This window comes from Quercus suber, unplaced genomic scaffold (genome assembly GCF_002906115.3).
Source record: "Quercus suber isolate HL8 unplaced genomic scaffold, Cork oak 2.0 scaffold_111, whole genome shotgun sequence".
Taxonomy (NCBI): Eukaryota; Viridiplantae; Streptophyta; class Magnoliopsida; order Fagales; family Fagaceae; genus Quercus; species Quercus suber.
Window position 1 is genome coordinate 535463 of NW_027069576.1, and position 13538 is coordinate 549000.

The 13538-nt window shown below is 32.6% G+C and overlaps 1 protein-coding gene across 1 annotated transcript; it reads left to right on the forward strand.

The window, feature by feature from the left end:
• Window positions 1-3106: 3106 nt before the first annotated feature.
• LOC112026275 (4-coumarate--CoA ligase 2) lies at window positions 3107-11862 on the forward strand. The gene is given in 7 exon segments (XM_024058962.2): window positions 3107-3817; window positions 3820-4392; window positions 7870-8068; window positions 8707-8852; window positions 10694-10761; window positions 10860-10962; window positions 11535-11862. Coding segments are annotated over 7 exon segments (1725 nt in total). The 5' UTR covers window positions 3107-3304; the 3' UTR covers window positions 11658-11862.
• The last annotated feature ends 1676 nt before the right edge of the window (window positions 11863-13538 follow it).

A 13538-nucleotide genomic window follows, 5' to 3' on the forward strand; every position in this document is an offset into this window, starting at 1 on the left:
ACAAACTATGAAAATGCTAATTATTCCTCTTCCCTTTACTTAATTTTAAAAACCTCCAAATAAGGTGGAGGATAATCATTCCCCTTTACTCTTCTCCCCACTACTCTCTTCCCTTCTACTCCCCTCCACTCTCCTCTCTCTCCAAACTTCCAAATATAGCATAAGACTTGAACCTCAATTCTTGCTCTCTAACCCCACAAGCACTTGTATTTGTAAAATGATCATCACGCTAATGATGCACGGTAGCATGATATATATATATATATATAGGAGAGAGAGAGAGAGAGAGAGAGAGAGAGAGAGAGAGAGAGAGAGAGAGAGAGAGAGAGAGAGAGAGAGAGAGAGAGAGAGAGAGATGAGTTCAAGTTACATCTGGTGTAACTTAATAAGAGTTACACATTTTTCTAATCATTGATTTCTATTAGATCTAATGATAAATAACACACTAATTCCCATGTTATCAACTTTCTAAAAATAAGTGATGTTAAAGCATTAAAGTCATTAATGCCTTTATATATATATATATATATATTTAAAAAGTCATTAATCTCCCCTTTCCCTTCCCATAGTCTTCTTCTTCTCTTCTCTTCTCTCTCTCATCTGCCTAGGCCTCTTTGAGCTCACCTCCTCCTCCGCTAACCCACTCAATTCACCAGAGCTACACGTTAAATTTAGCTGTCATTAATGCCTTTATATATATATATATATATATATATTTAAAAAGTCATTAATCTCCCCTTTCTCTTCCCATCGTCTTCTTCTTTTCTCTTCTCTCTCTCATCTGCCTAGGCCTCTTTAAGCCCACCTCCTCCTCCGCTAACCCACTCAATTCACCAAAGCTACACGTTAAATTTAGCTGGTTAAATTCAGAAGTATAATTTAGTTTTAGATATAAGTCTAACACCGATCTATTAAATTTTTTTACTGATTAAGAGTTCTCTGTCGCTTAACAATGAAATAGGGGCGTTCTAGTAGTCTGAATGAAAATTTGATCAAAATTCAAAGAATTGAAGCTCAGTAAGAATTGGGTCAAAATTAATTGTTACGATGATTTTAGATTTGCATTGTTTTAGAAATAAGAGCCACACATGGGACATGGCACAACAGCCTCATTATTTAGGATATATGAAAGGCCATGGTGATCAAAGAAAATAGTGTGAAAGATATAAAAGGACAAATTTATCTATCAAAATACTCCTCCACGCAAAATGCATTTTCTATGGTTTTAATTGTAGCAGTCAGTAAATAAAGGGTGAGAGTATGAGTAATTTTGGAAAGTTAAAATGAGGAAAATCATAGCCATGCATAAATCAAAGAAGTCTTTGATCTCTTTAAACGAATCTTAGAGAAAATGAATAAAAGTTTCTTTTAAGGCCACTGCGATTGGGTTTGCCTCCTCGAGCTCCTTCTCATTCATGCCACAATATCGCAACTGACTCTGTATTCACTATTAAAGAGGGTGGCATCGAATTTGCAGTTTTTTTTCCTCTTCCTCTCAACGTTTAGATGACTGTAAATGTAATAAATAGGGAGAGAGAAAAAAAAATGCCACTATTAATTATGCAAGATGAGTTGGATATAAGAGATTTCTAACCATTAGATCTAATAGAAATCAATGGTCATAAAAAGGTGTAAGTCTTGTGGAGTTGTACCAGGTGTAACTTGAACCCATCTCATATATATATATATATATATTTTTTTTTTTTGAGAAGATGGTAGCATGATATGTTGTAATTAAATTTACATTAGTTTCATATGTGTTCGCCAATAACAATACTTTAATTGTGCAATAATTACAATAGTCAATGTCAACAATCATGAAAAAAATTTGATCCAATTAACGAGTGCCTTTAGGTAATTTACTAATTGACCATTTAAGATAAAATTTTGATACTACTTATGGGAAATATAAAAAGCTATCAAAATTATCAGTTATTTTTTTTCTCAAATATATTTTCTAAAGATATTTCACAAATTAACGCCCTTAGAGCATCTATTAACTTTTCCCAAAACAATTAAGAGTAATTACACTTTTCTCCCTTGAGGTTTGTGGAAATGACACTCCACTCCACCCCACACCTAAACTCCCCTCCTCTTGCTTATATTAGTAATAGAATATTCTAAATTTTTATAAGATTTTCTTTGACAAAATTTAACTATGATTAGTAAACTAAAAACATAACCGATAAATTTATAATTAAAATATAAAGTTTATCAAGCACCAAAAGACTTGCAACTACAACTATTTCCTTAGGCCGTTGAAAAATCAAAAAAAGAAAAAGAAAAAAGCAAAAGTTATTCCAAATATTTTAAACTACTCTTTAATTAAAAATTTAAAACAATGAATTTTAATTCCAAAAGGGAGAGTTATTTTGGAAACCTGTCATTAAGCAGCAGAAGGCATGTTAGTGCACTAATTTTAATATCAATTTAACAAAGTTTGGTCAAACAAATGTTAATAGAGGGAATGCTTTTTTCCCTTCAAGTTTGGGTTGAAGTGTTATTTTCTCAAACTTTAAAGGAAGAGAGTGTAATTACCTTAAAAAAAAAAAATTAGACTTAATTATTGCCTACCCTTTTGTGTTTCACTATTCTCCACTGATTTTGAGTCATCGTGAAGAGTAAACAGAGATCTAATAAAACACATCAACATAAAAGACAAAATGAAAAACAAAATGGAAGGGAACATTTTCTTTTAGAACTGTTGTGAGATAAAAAAAAAATTTACATCCCTATAAATCCAAAGAAAATTTTTATTATTATTTAATTACTTAATTAGAAAGAAAAAGGAAAAAATGAAAGAAATAGAGTAGGGGAAATTAATTAAAAATGTTTCAAGGAAGAAAAATGTTATTTTCAAATGAAGTGTCACAGGTAGTGTGTACCCCCATGAACGGCACGTTAGAGTTAAAGAGGTGGAAGACCCCATTAGGCCATTACTACGAAAGTGAGAGGGTTGGTAGGTAAGAGCCTTGATGGATAAAGAAACAATAAGGCCATTGAATGTGAGGTAAGGCATGCTCCTTCCTCTCATTTCCTTCCAAACCAAACTCCGCTCTCATATGCTATAGCTAACCCCAACTCCCCCAACTCCCCCCCAAACACACTCCCTATTGGTTCCTACCAACCTCTTCTTTTCCAACTTCATTTCTTGTGGTATTTATTACTTTCACATCTCAACTTGCTCTCACTCTCTAACCCCCCTCTCTGTTTCTCTTGAATACATATCACACACAAAAAACCAACCCCTAGCTACAGAAATTGAAAAGCAACAAACACAAACGAAAACACTCATTCAAACACCATGATTTCTGTTGCTTCATCTATTGAGCCCCAAACCCAAGAAACACTCTCTCCTAAAATCTCTTCCACACCAAATCAACCTTTGGATAAAACTACAACACCACCTTGCGTGTTCAAATCAAAATTACCAGACATACCTATCTCCAATCACCTACCACTCCACACCTACTGTTTCGAGCACCTCTCACAATTCTCTGAGAGACCATGTCTCATCATTGGTTCCACCGGAAAAACCTACTCTTTCGCCGAAACTCATCTCATTTCACTCAAAGTCGCAGCTGGGTTATCCAACCTTGGCATCAAGAAAGGAGATTGCATCATGATTCTTCTCCAAAACTGCGCTGAATTCGTCTTCTCCTTCGTTGGAGCTTCCATGCTCGGTGCAGTCTCTACCACCGCGAACCCGTTCTATACCTCCGCCGAAGTTTTCAAGCAAATCACTGCTTCACATGCTAAACTGATCATAACCCAGTCACAATACGTAGACAAGCTTCGAGACCGTGGTGATCAGAATTATCCAAAACTCGGGATGATTTTGTGGTGATCACAGTGGATGATCCACCGGAGAATTGTTTGCATTTCTCTGTGATTTCTGAGGCAAACGAGAACGAAATTCCAAAAGTTGAAATCGACCCAGATGAGCCAGTGGCTCTACCTTTCTCTTCTGGAACCACAGGGCTTCCAAAAGGAGTAGTTTTGACTCACAAAAGCTTGATAACAAGTGTGGCTCAGCAAGTTGATGGAGACAATCCAAACCTGTATTTGAAACCAGAAGACGTGGTGCTATGTGTGCTTCCATTGTTTCATATATTCTCACTGAACAGTGTGCTTCTGTGCTCGCTCAGAGCTGGGTCAGCGGTGTTGTTAATGCAGAAGTTCGAGATAGGGACTTTGTTGGAGCTGATACAAAGGCATAAGGTGTCAATAGCAGCAGTGGTGCCGCCGCTAGTGCTGGCGTTGGCAAAGAATCCGATGGTGGAGAAGTTCGACCTCAGCTCCATTAGGGTGGTGCTTTCTGGGGCGGCGCCGCTCGGTAAGGAGCTCGTAGAGGCTCTCCAGAGTAGGATTCCTCAGGCGATTTTAGGCCAGGTTTGTCATTTTCTTTCACTACACGACACAACTTACTTGTTGAGAAAATTTGGGCGGATTTCACAGCATATGAAAGGCAAAAAAATTTGGATTAACTCAGGAGTGCAAAAATATTTAGGTAGGCTTGGAGTACTGTTTCAGGCTCTCACTAAAGGTGTGGACCCACTAAAGGTGTGAGCTATTGTGGGTCCATATCATTAGTGAGAAAAAATATCTTCTTTATTAAATGTTGCGTAACTCTTCCATACAAAAAAAAAAAAAAAGCATTCTCAAAAAAAAAAAAAAAAAAAAGAAAAAAAAAATGTTGCGTAACTCTCAAAACAAGTTTATTGATGATTATAATAAATAATTTAGAGCGATGGTAAAGATACAAATTTTTTTATAATTTTTTTTTACAAATACTAATTGATTATTGGTGAGTTGAAAAAGTGATATTAGTTATGGGCTTAGATAAAAACTAGTAAAAAGTTGACTATAATAATATTTGTAAAAATATTTTAAAATAGTTTGTGACTATAGTATTATATTTCCCATAAAAATAATATCAAAATTTTTCTAAAATGGATTATTAACAACTTATTATTTAAAATTTATTGTGAAAGTATTAAGAATATAGTACATTCTCGGTCTAACTAACTGAAACTGAAAAATTGGAAACGCTTTTGTACTTTGTGGGCTGCGTTCAAATTGTACTTTATATGGTTTGATGAAGTAGAACTTAGGACTTACCTTCCGAGTTCCAACAGGAGTTGCGTCTTAGAGGTCGATGGTTTAGCAGTTTTGGGTCTGGAGTGATTAAGTGAGGAAGGCAATGACAATATGTAGGATGATTGTTGTGGTGGTCGACCAGGATCTTGGGTTGTAGATCAATCTTGTATTGTGACTTGTGAGAGATTGGTGGTTGATCTTGGATATGGTATGGGTTTCACAACTTGGAATGAGTTTCAACTTTCTAACCCTGGTTTTGCCCATTGGATTTGGGGATCCTAACCCTAAATAAAATAAAATTAAATTAAAGAAAAAAAAATAGTGATACTTTTATAGCTAGGTGAATATATTATAAAAAGAATAACGTCACTTTTGCTTTAGTTGGCATGTTAGACAGTGGCAGAACTAAAAAAAATAATTTCAGTTCTGGTCTCTCTCTCACATTTTATATATGCGGAAATAGTTCAAATTATATTCGGTATAATTTTAAATAATATTATATCACTTAATATTTTTTAATTTAATGTGAATTTTAACAAATCTACCATTATGTTACATTATCTTTATGCATTCTCGTTCCTAAAAAAAAAAAAAAAATCTTTATGCATTCTCCATGCTTGCAAGATTTTTAATATGATTAAATATCAATAGTCATGTCATTAATTAATTGTTTAAATTCAAATTTTTGTAATTTAAAATAATAAATAAAATATGAGTTTATATTTCAAATGGTAAATAATAACTGATTGACATGAATATTGGTGTGTGTGTATATATATTGCTTTATACATTAAATATGTTTCTAGCATAATTTAATATATGCTATTTTCTTACATATAACAGAGTTTTTAACATATATCCTAAAAAGTAAGTTCCAGTTAGCTCAATTAAAAAAATATTTGATTGTTGAATAAGAAATTTTGAGTTCAATCCCTACATATACCAAAAATCAATTGGTATCTTGGTTTGGTTAGTGTAATTAGAGGAAAAACTAGTGTATTAATATATCTATTTTATTTATTTATTTTTTTGATATAAGATAGACATTCTACTCTAATTTCTATTTTATGAAATAAATTAAATATGTTTTGACTTCTAGAGTTTCTTACGCTATAAGAGTAATTAGAGAAAACAAAAGTAATATAATAATCATTTTTATAAATCTATTATATGTTTTTAGTAAAAATTTAGGGGGCCACTATTTAATTTATATCTAAAATTACTATTTTTTACCAAAAATATAAGAGAGAGGAGGAATTATTTTTTACTCTAGGGGGGCCATGCCCCCTCCCTCCACCTTTGATAGTTAGATGTGAAATCCAGCTCAAGAAATTTAAGTGTGAAATTGAGTGTGTCACTTAACTTGTTAGAAAATAAAATCTTAGGTAGAGACTAGAGAATATTGAAAAAGATGGTTAAATAAAATGTAAAAAACTATAAGTTTGATTAAAATTTAGCTAAAATTTTTGACAGATCAATGAAAATGCGTTTACAAAGTTACAAATTACAAAGTAGGGAAATTTTATTTTACTTAAATGTTAGCAAAAATTTTGGGGAATTCATAAAGATTTGGAGATACTAAAACATTGGGTAGCTTTTAGAGTAATTAACAATTATTAATCAGTGTAAAATTGACTGTCCTCTGATGTAATAATTAATTAATGGGCACCACTTCTTCATGATTTTTTTTTTTTTTAAGGGAGAAATTTCTTCATGTGGAGGCTGAAGGTTCCGTTGTGAAAAGGAAAACTATGACGCTAATTCTAGCGGCCAGTCATGTGGCCCTTGTGGCACCGACACGAGAATAAACTAATATTGTGGCATTAATGACAAACATTAATATTTCCAAAAGGTTTAGCAAAAGGATTTTTGTTGTTTTTTGAAAATAAAGTCGTATGCATGTCTAAAAAGTTAAAGTTACCCGAATACAATGATCTATTTGACTTGGCCCTTCTGGGAAAATTTTCTTTTTCCACCGCTAAATTGGAATCTACTAAAGGCACTAGTTATTTTACAGAACTTAACAGGTTTTTGTTATATAAAAAAAATAACGTTAATAGTGGGCTAAATAAGAATTAGTAAGAATTTGTCATAATAATAACTTGTTAAAATATATAGATTTTAGTTAGTTTAATTGGTAAACTTTTTTATGGTTAAATAATAGTTCTGAAATTCAACCCCCTGTGACCCTGTCTACATAAAAAATTAATTGATGGCTTAGTCTGATTATAAAAAGTGCAATCATCAAAAGAACTCAAATGTGCAGTTTGTATCTAAGTATGTGCAAACCGTGTGTCGCAGAAGAACTCAAATATTGGTACTGTTGGGAGATCTCCCTCGTTGGACTCTTGTTTTTGCATTTTTTTTTCTTCTGTTTTTTGGTTTTGTTTAAGCATGTGTCCCTCGTTGGACTTGAACATTTCAAGTGGTATTTTCTATTTTCGTATAAGAGAATATTCCACATAGTTGCTATGCTTAACTTTCAAGGAACATCCTTTAGTCTGTATTTGAAAACATTTTCTTACACTACCAAAACCCACATACAAGTCCAACATCCAGATATTGATATAATTTGATTCTAAATATTTGACATGATATTAAAAGATTTTATCATATACTTAACATATATATATATATATTCTAATTCTTACTTTCAGTTTGTTTTCCCTAATTTCTGAATCATAATGTGACATTTGAAGCATATTTTATGCACACATTATAATCATATGGTGCCATATGATTGAATAAAATGTTATCTCTTCTCTACAGGGTTATGGTATGACAGAGGCTGGGCCTGTGTTATCGATGTGCCTAGCATTTGCAAAGCAGCCATTTCCAACCAAGTCAGGCTCATGTGGTACAGTGGTCAGGAATGCAGAGCTCAAAGTCATTGACCCAGAAACTGGTTGCTCACTTGGGTACAATCAACCTGGCGAGATTTGCATTCGTGGATTTCAGATTATGAAAGGTTTAGTTATTATCTACTATGTCATTTGGATAATTTTAAGCTATTCAGCATGATCAAGGCTGTAACTATTTCATTTTTTTAAAGCCAACTGGTCCAATAGTTTTAGTCAACTTTGCCTATTATTTTAGTTTATTTATGGTTGAGGGGTTGCTTAGCATATAATATAATGAAATCAGGTTAGTTAACAATACAATTGGTGTTAAAGTTTTATTATTTGTAAATCTCCCCCCCCCCCCTAATAATAAATAAATAAAATAAAATTAAAAATCATTTGTATCTTGGCATGATTATATAATAAAACAATAATCATTGAACAAATTCTATAGATATTATCAGAGGAGTTAAATGAAACCCACTTATTTTAGATAAGTTAGATATACAATAAAACCACTTAAACTTTGAACTTGATTTTATTATATGTAATTTATATAGTTTAGCTAACACTAGAAGTGAACCAATTTTGTACTTTACCAAACATCCAATACTTCCAAAAATTTGTTCTTATCCCAAGAGGTCAATTGATATTATAATCAATTTTATTTTATTTATACAGCTCATGGTTATGATATTTTATTGTTTCAATACTAGCCTAACTTTTTCATTTAACAATGACCAAATATCCCACAAACAAATTACAGGATATTTGAATGATGCCCAGGCCACAGCCACCACCGTAGATGTTGAGGGTTGGCTTCACACTGGTGACATAGGTTATGTAGATGATGATGAAGAGGTTTACATTATTGACAGAGTGAAGGAGCTCATCAAATTCAAAGGCTTCCAGGCATGTTCTCCCTGTTATATATAGAATTTTTCTACCCATTATTTCTTCCTATCTTTTGATTATTTTCCTTTATTGAGGCCTATAGAAATTAGAAAGGAAATACATTTTTGTTACGTTAAAGATGTTATCTTCATGAAATCATTGTTTAAATATAATACTTGACAAATAAGTCAGGACACCAATTTGTTTTTTCAAATGGCCTTAAATTTTTTTCTGTAATGAAACATGAAAGCTATTAGAGATATTATAGGGATACAATTTTTGCTACAATCATGATATATGTGACTAGTCGTGATTGGTGCATAAAAAATATGTGAAAGTAATAAACAGCCCCATTATAACTCTACCATATCAGAATCAGGGCAGGCCCTAGGCCTAGGCCATTTAGGCCATGACCTAAGGCCCCCTAACATAGAAGACCCCCAAAGATGGGGGCGGTAAGAATTTTGTTGTTGTTGTTGTTGTTTTTGTAAATAAGGAAAAAAAATGTGAGTTAGGTGTACATTTTTTTCCCACTCTTAAGAAGCCTAAAATATTAGAGTTATATTAGTATATTACAAGTTTGATTAAAAATTAATAGAAATACAACCTAATCACTATTAAGTGAATGAAAAATACTAAAACTAATACAAATTTTACGATAAAAAACTTACAAACTGATGTGACATGAACAAGATCAGTGCCACTTAAACAATATAATAAATGAATGTTTGATTTTTTTTTTTTTATTGGTGATATGCCAGTTTGTAAAAATTATATAATAAATATCATTAGCTCACATTGGGTGAATTAGTCATATTAAAAAGTAAGAATTCCTGCTCAAAAAATAAGTAAGAATTAATAATAGATTGAAATAAAAAGTATATAATAAAAAAAATAAATATTATTTAAGTGAGATATAAAAAGGCCCCTTTAAAATTTTTGCCTTAAGCCACAAACTATCTTGGGCCAGGCCTGATTAGAATTATGGCAAAAGTTGTGGAATAAAAATGATGCTCCTAGAAGAAATCAAGCTTAAAGGTCGTCAATGGGCTGGGTTAGGCTGGCTCGACTCATTTCTACTTGGCCCAAGAGTATAATGAGTTGGACATAATGAGCTATTAACTAGTTAACAGGCCGGATCAGGCTAGGCCGAAAGAGAAAACTCTAGCCCACGACCTTGCCCATGGGCAATGCCCATTTTGTCTTTAATGGGCTAGGCTACTGGGTTGGGCCTAATGGGCGACATATGGGATTGTATTAGCATATTATTTTATTATTTTTATAAAGAAAGAATCAAATTTTTATAAGTGAATAATTAATCTATTTTTTTAAAGGAAAGAATTAAAGAATTTAATACTTAATTACAATTTTTTTTAAAGTCAAATCTATTTAATTTTTTCTTTTGTTGATGGAAACTTATTTAATTTTTTTTTTATTAAGGCTTCAAATAGTTTTTTATTTTTATCTTTAATAAAAAAAAAAAATCAAATGGTTATTGGATTGGGCAATGGGTTGGGCCAATGGGCTGGGTTACTAGGCTAGCCAACCAGGTGCCTATGGGCATAAAAACTAGCTCACGGCCTAACCCACTGGGCTAGTGGGCTACTCATGGGCCTCAATAACAACAGGCCAGGCCTCCCATTAGCCTGATGGGCTGTCAGGTTTCTGGGTCGAGCCGTGGGCCATGAACTATTTGATGACTCTTAGCTATTGATACCTTTGAGCTATCACTTGACTTCTAGTTCTAGTACTAATGTGCTATGCTACTTTTTATTTCTTTGATAAGAATTAGGATGCATATTAACATCCTTAAAGTAAAGCATTCCATGTTTAATAAAACCTTCTATTACTTTGTTCAGGTGCCGCCAGCTGAGCTAGAGGCTCTTCTTGTAAGCCACCAATCAATTGCTGATGCAGCTGTTGTCCCGTAAGCTCCAATTAGACTACTCTTTATTAAGAAACCACAAGGTGAAAATTTTTCCTAGTGTAAAGAAAAAAAGTGTCTAAAATTCCTTATGTTAACAGGCAAAAAGATGATGTTGCTGGTGAAGTTCCTGTTGCATTCGTGGTGAGATCAAATGGCAATGAACTTACTGAAGAGGCTGTAAAGGAATTCATAGCAAAACAGGTACAAAGGAATTTTTGCCATCCCTCTATCATTATAACAAGAAATAAAATAAAATAAAATAAAATAAAACACATCTAAACCTTTAAGGTTGTGCTAAAAACATTATAAAAATTTTCTACTTCCATTCGTACAAAGTATTGAAAATGACTAGAGTGGACATTTGGACATTCCTTGGGTGTGGCATGATTTTGTTTTCCATAGCATTAAAGGCTCAAAAGTATTTCTTTCTGGAATGGAGTGGTCATAGGAGAAGTTGGATTTAAAGACAACAAATGAGTTAAAGCAAAATTAGTTTTTGTGCATTTTGAGAACCTGTGTATTTAATATTAAATCATTGCAGTTTTTGAAAAATTCATGTCAATTGGGTGTTTGAATGAATAGCAAGTGCAAAAGGCAATGGAAAATTTTAATTTTCATCCATGGTCATATGCAATTTATTCTGCTTATGTATAAATGAATGGATGACAAAAAAAAAAAAAAAAAAAAACTACACCAATTAATCCTGCCTTAATTGAGGGTTATAACTTATAAGTTATGACTAACATGATGGTCATGTGTTCTTTACCAAACAGGTGGTATTTTACAAGAGGTTACACAAGGTGTACTTTGTTCATGCAATTCCAAAGTCTCCCTCTGGAAAGATTTTAAGAAAAGATCTCAGAGCTAAGTTGGCTGCAGCTTCCCCTATGCCTTAGAATTTCTTAATTCTGGTTTTATCTTTCCTCAGCCATTATAAGTCATCTATCTTAGCTTTCAAGGTGCAGAGCAGATCAAAGAAACCATTGCACAAAGTCATCATTCTTCTCAAGCGATCTGCTCTCCTTCAACTTTGTAATTTTGATGTGTAGTCACTACATTGTTTTTTATAATAAGAGTGATCTAAGAAAATTCTTTTCGTTATTTTTTTCATTAATCTGATACATTACGTATCACATTGTTGGATGATTGATGAATCTTCTTTATTACATATTACAAAATATGGGAATTAACCTTTACTTTAGACAGTTTTATAGAGATTCGTTTACAAAAGGTAAGTTCAAGAGTATGCAACATTTGTCAATGTAAACAAAAACAAGCTATAACTTGTGTATTTGAAGTTTTTCTTGTTAGAAGTAACTAAAAGCAAAAGTTACAGCCAACCATTACAAAGCTTCAAATATTGATACCAGAGAATTACTCTTAAAACGCAAATTACTGGTACAAATGTGAGTTCCCGTTCGACCAACCAATTGCTACTTTGATTAGGTTCAGACCCTCTACGTGGGATATAAGTTCCAAAACTGAAGTTAAAATTGAGCAAATCATGGGCATATACTGATTTCCAAAGGGGAAAATGCATGAGATTAATTCCAAGTGAGGAACTCTTAGATTTGAAACCTTTTTTTTTTGTGTGGAGAAACTGAACCAACGAAGTAGGGGAGGAGATTACCTATGTAAATTGACAATTATCCATGATCATTGTTTGCAAGCTTTAAAGAAATAGATATAAATTGACATTATAAGAACAAACAAATCGTTTAAATTTTTTAATATAAGTAAAACACTCACTTCCCCTACCCCTCCAAATTCCCCCAATTTGGTGGAATAAAAAAACTGAGGGTTTTGGAGGGCTCAAATCCTTCCCCCTTCCCCTCTTAAAAAATAGCCAAATAAGTTCATTAAAGCCTCTCCTTCCTCTTTCCTTTGCTTCTCTCTCCTAACCCTCAATCCAAACATGCTCTTAAGGTGCATGCATGTTTTGTAAGTTGAATGCAAGAGAATCATAGTGAAAGATAAGCCATTTGAAGGAGAAATCATTGGATACACCTAGTATGCTACATTTTCTTTTTACATAATTGTGAGTCTCATGCGTGAGGCTCATAAAATTCATCTTTATGTGAGAAGAACGTATAATGCACCCAATGTACTGAATAATTTTACCATCTTGAAGTGGTGATATGAATATTTATGGGCAAACACACGTGTGTGACCTAAATAACACTTGTCAATATCATTTGGTTAAAGTTATAAATGTTGCAACTTTTATCAATATTATACTATACCACTCCTTAAAAAAAATATTATACCACATTATAACTTTCTATCTGATTTTATTTTTGGAAATTCTATCATTACATTACATTGATTTCTTTTAGCCTACTTGCCTGAAAAATATCATAATGGTCAAAGACCAAATATTCAATAACATCTTGTTAGCAAGAAATATGCCGTGCGTACTAAGAAAAAAAAAGCTGTAATCCATCAATGGGACTTCCAAATATTATTAGTTAAAAAAAAAAATTTATCATGTGGTGTCACAAAGAGTTTTGTCAAAACATATATATTTCCTATAAGATATTTTCTCCAATAAGCCCTAAACATGGTATATTAGACTTGTTAAAATTTAATAGATAAGGTTGTGGTAAACAAAAACAAACTCTTTAAATCCTTATGTTATTAAAACAAGACAATTTACTCTTCTACTATATGTTCCTTTAAGGACACTCAAGTAGTGGGCTTAATTGATTTGAAAGTTGTGTTGAAACTCTGAGATTTCAAATTTGATTCTTTACTTTATCGGTCTATAAGATTTTCAA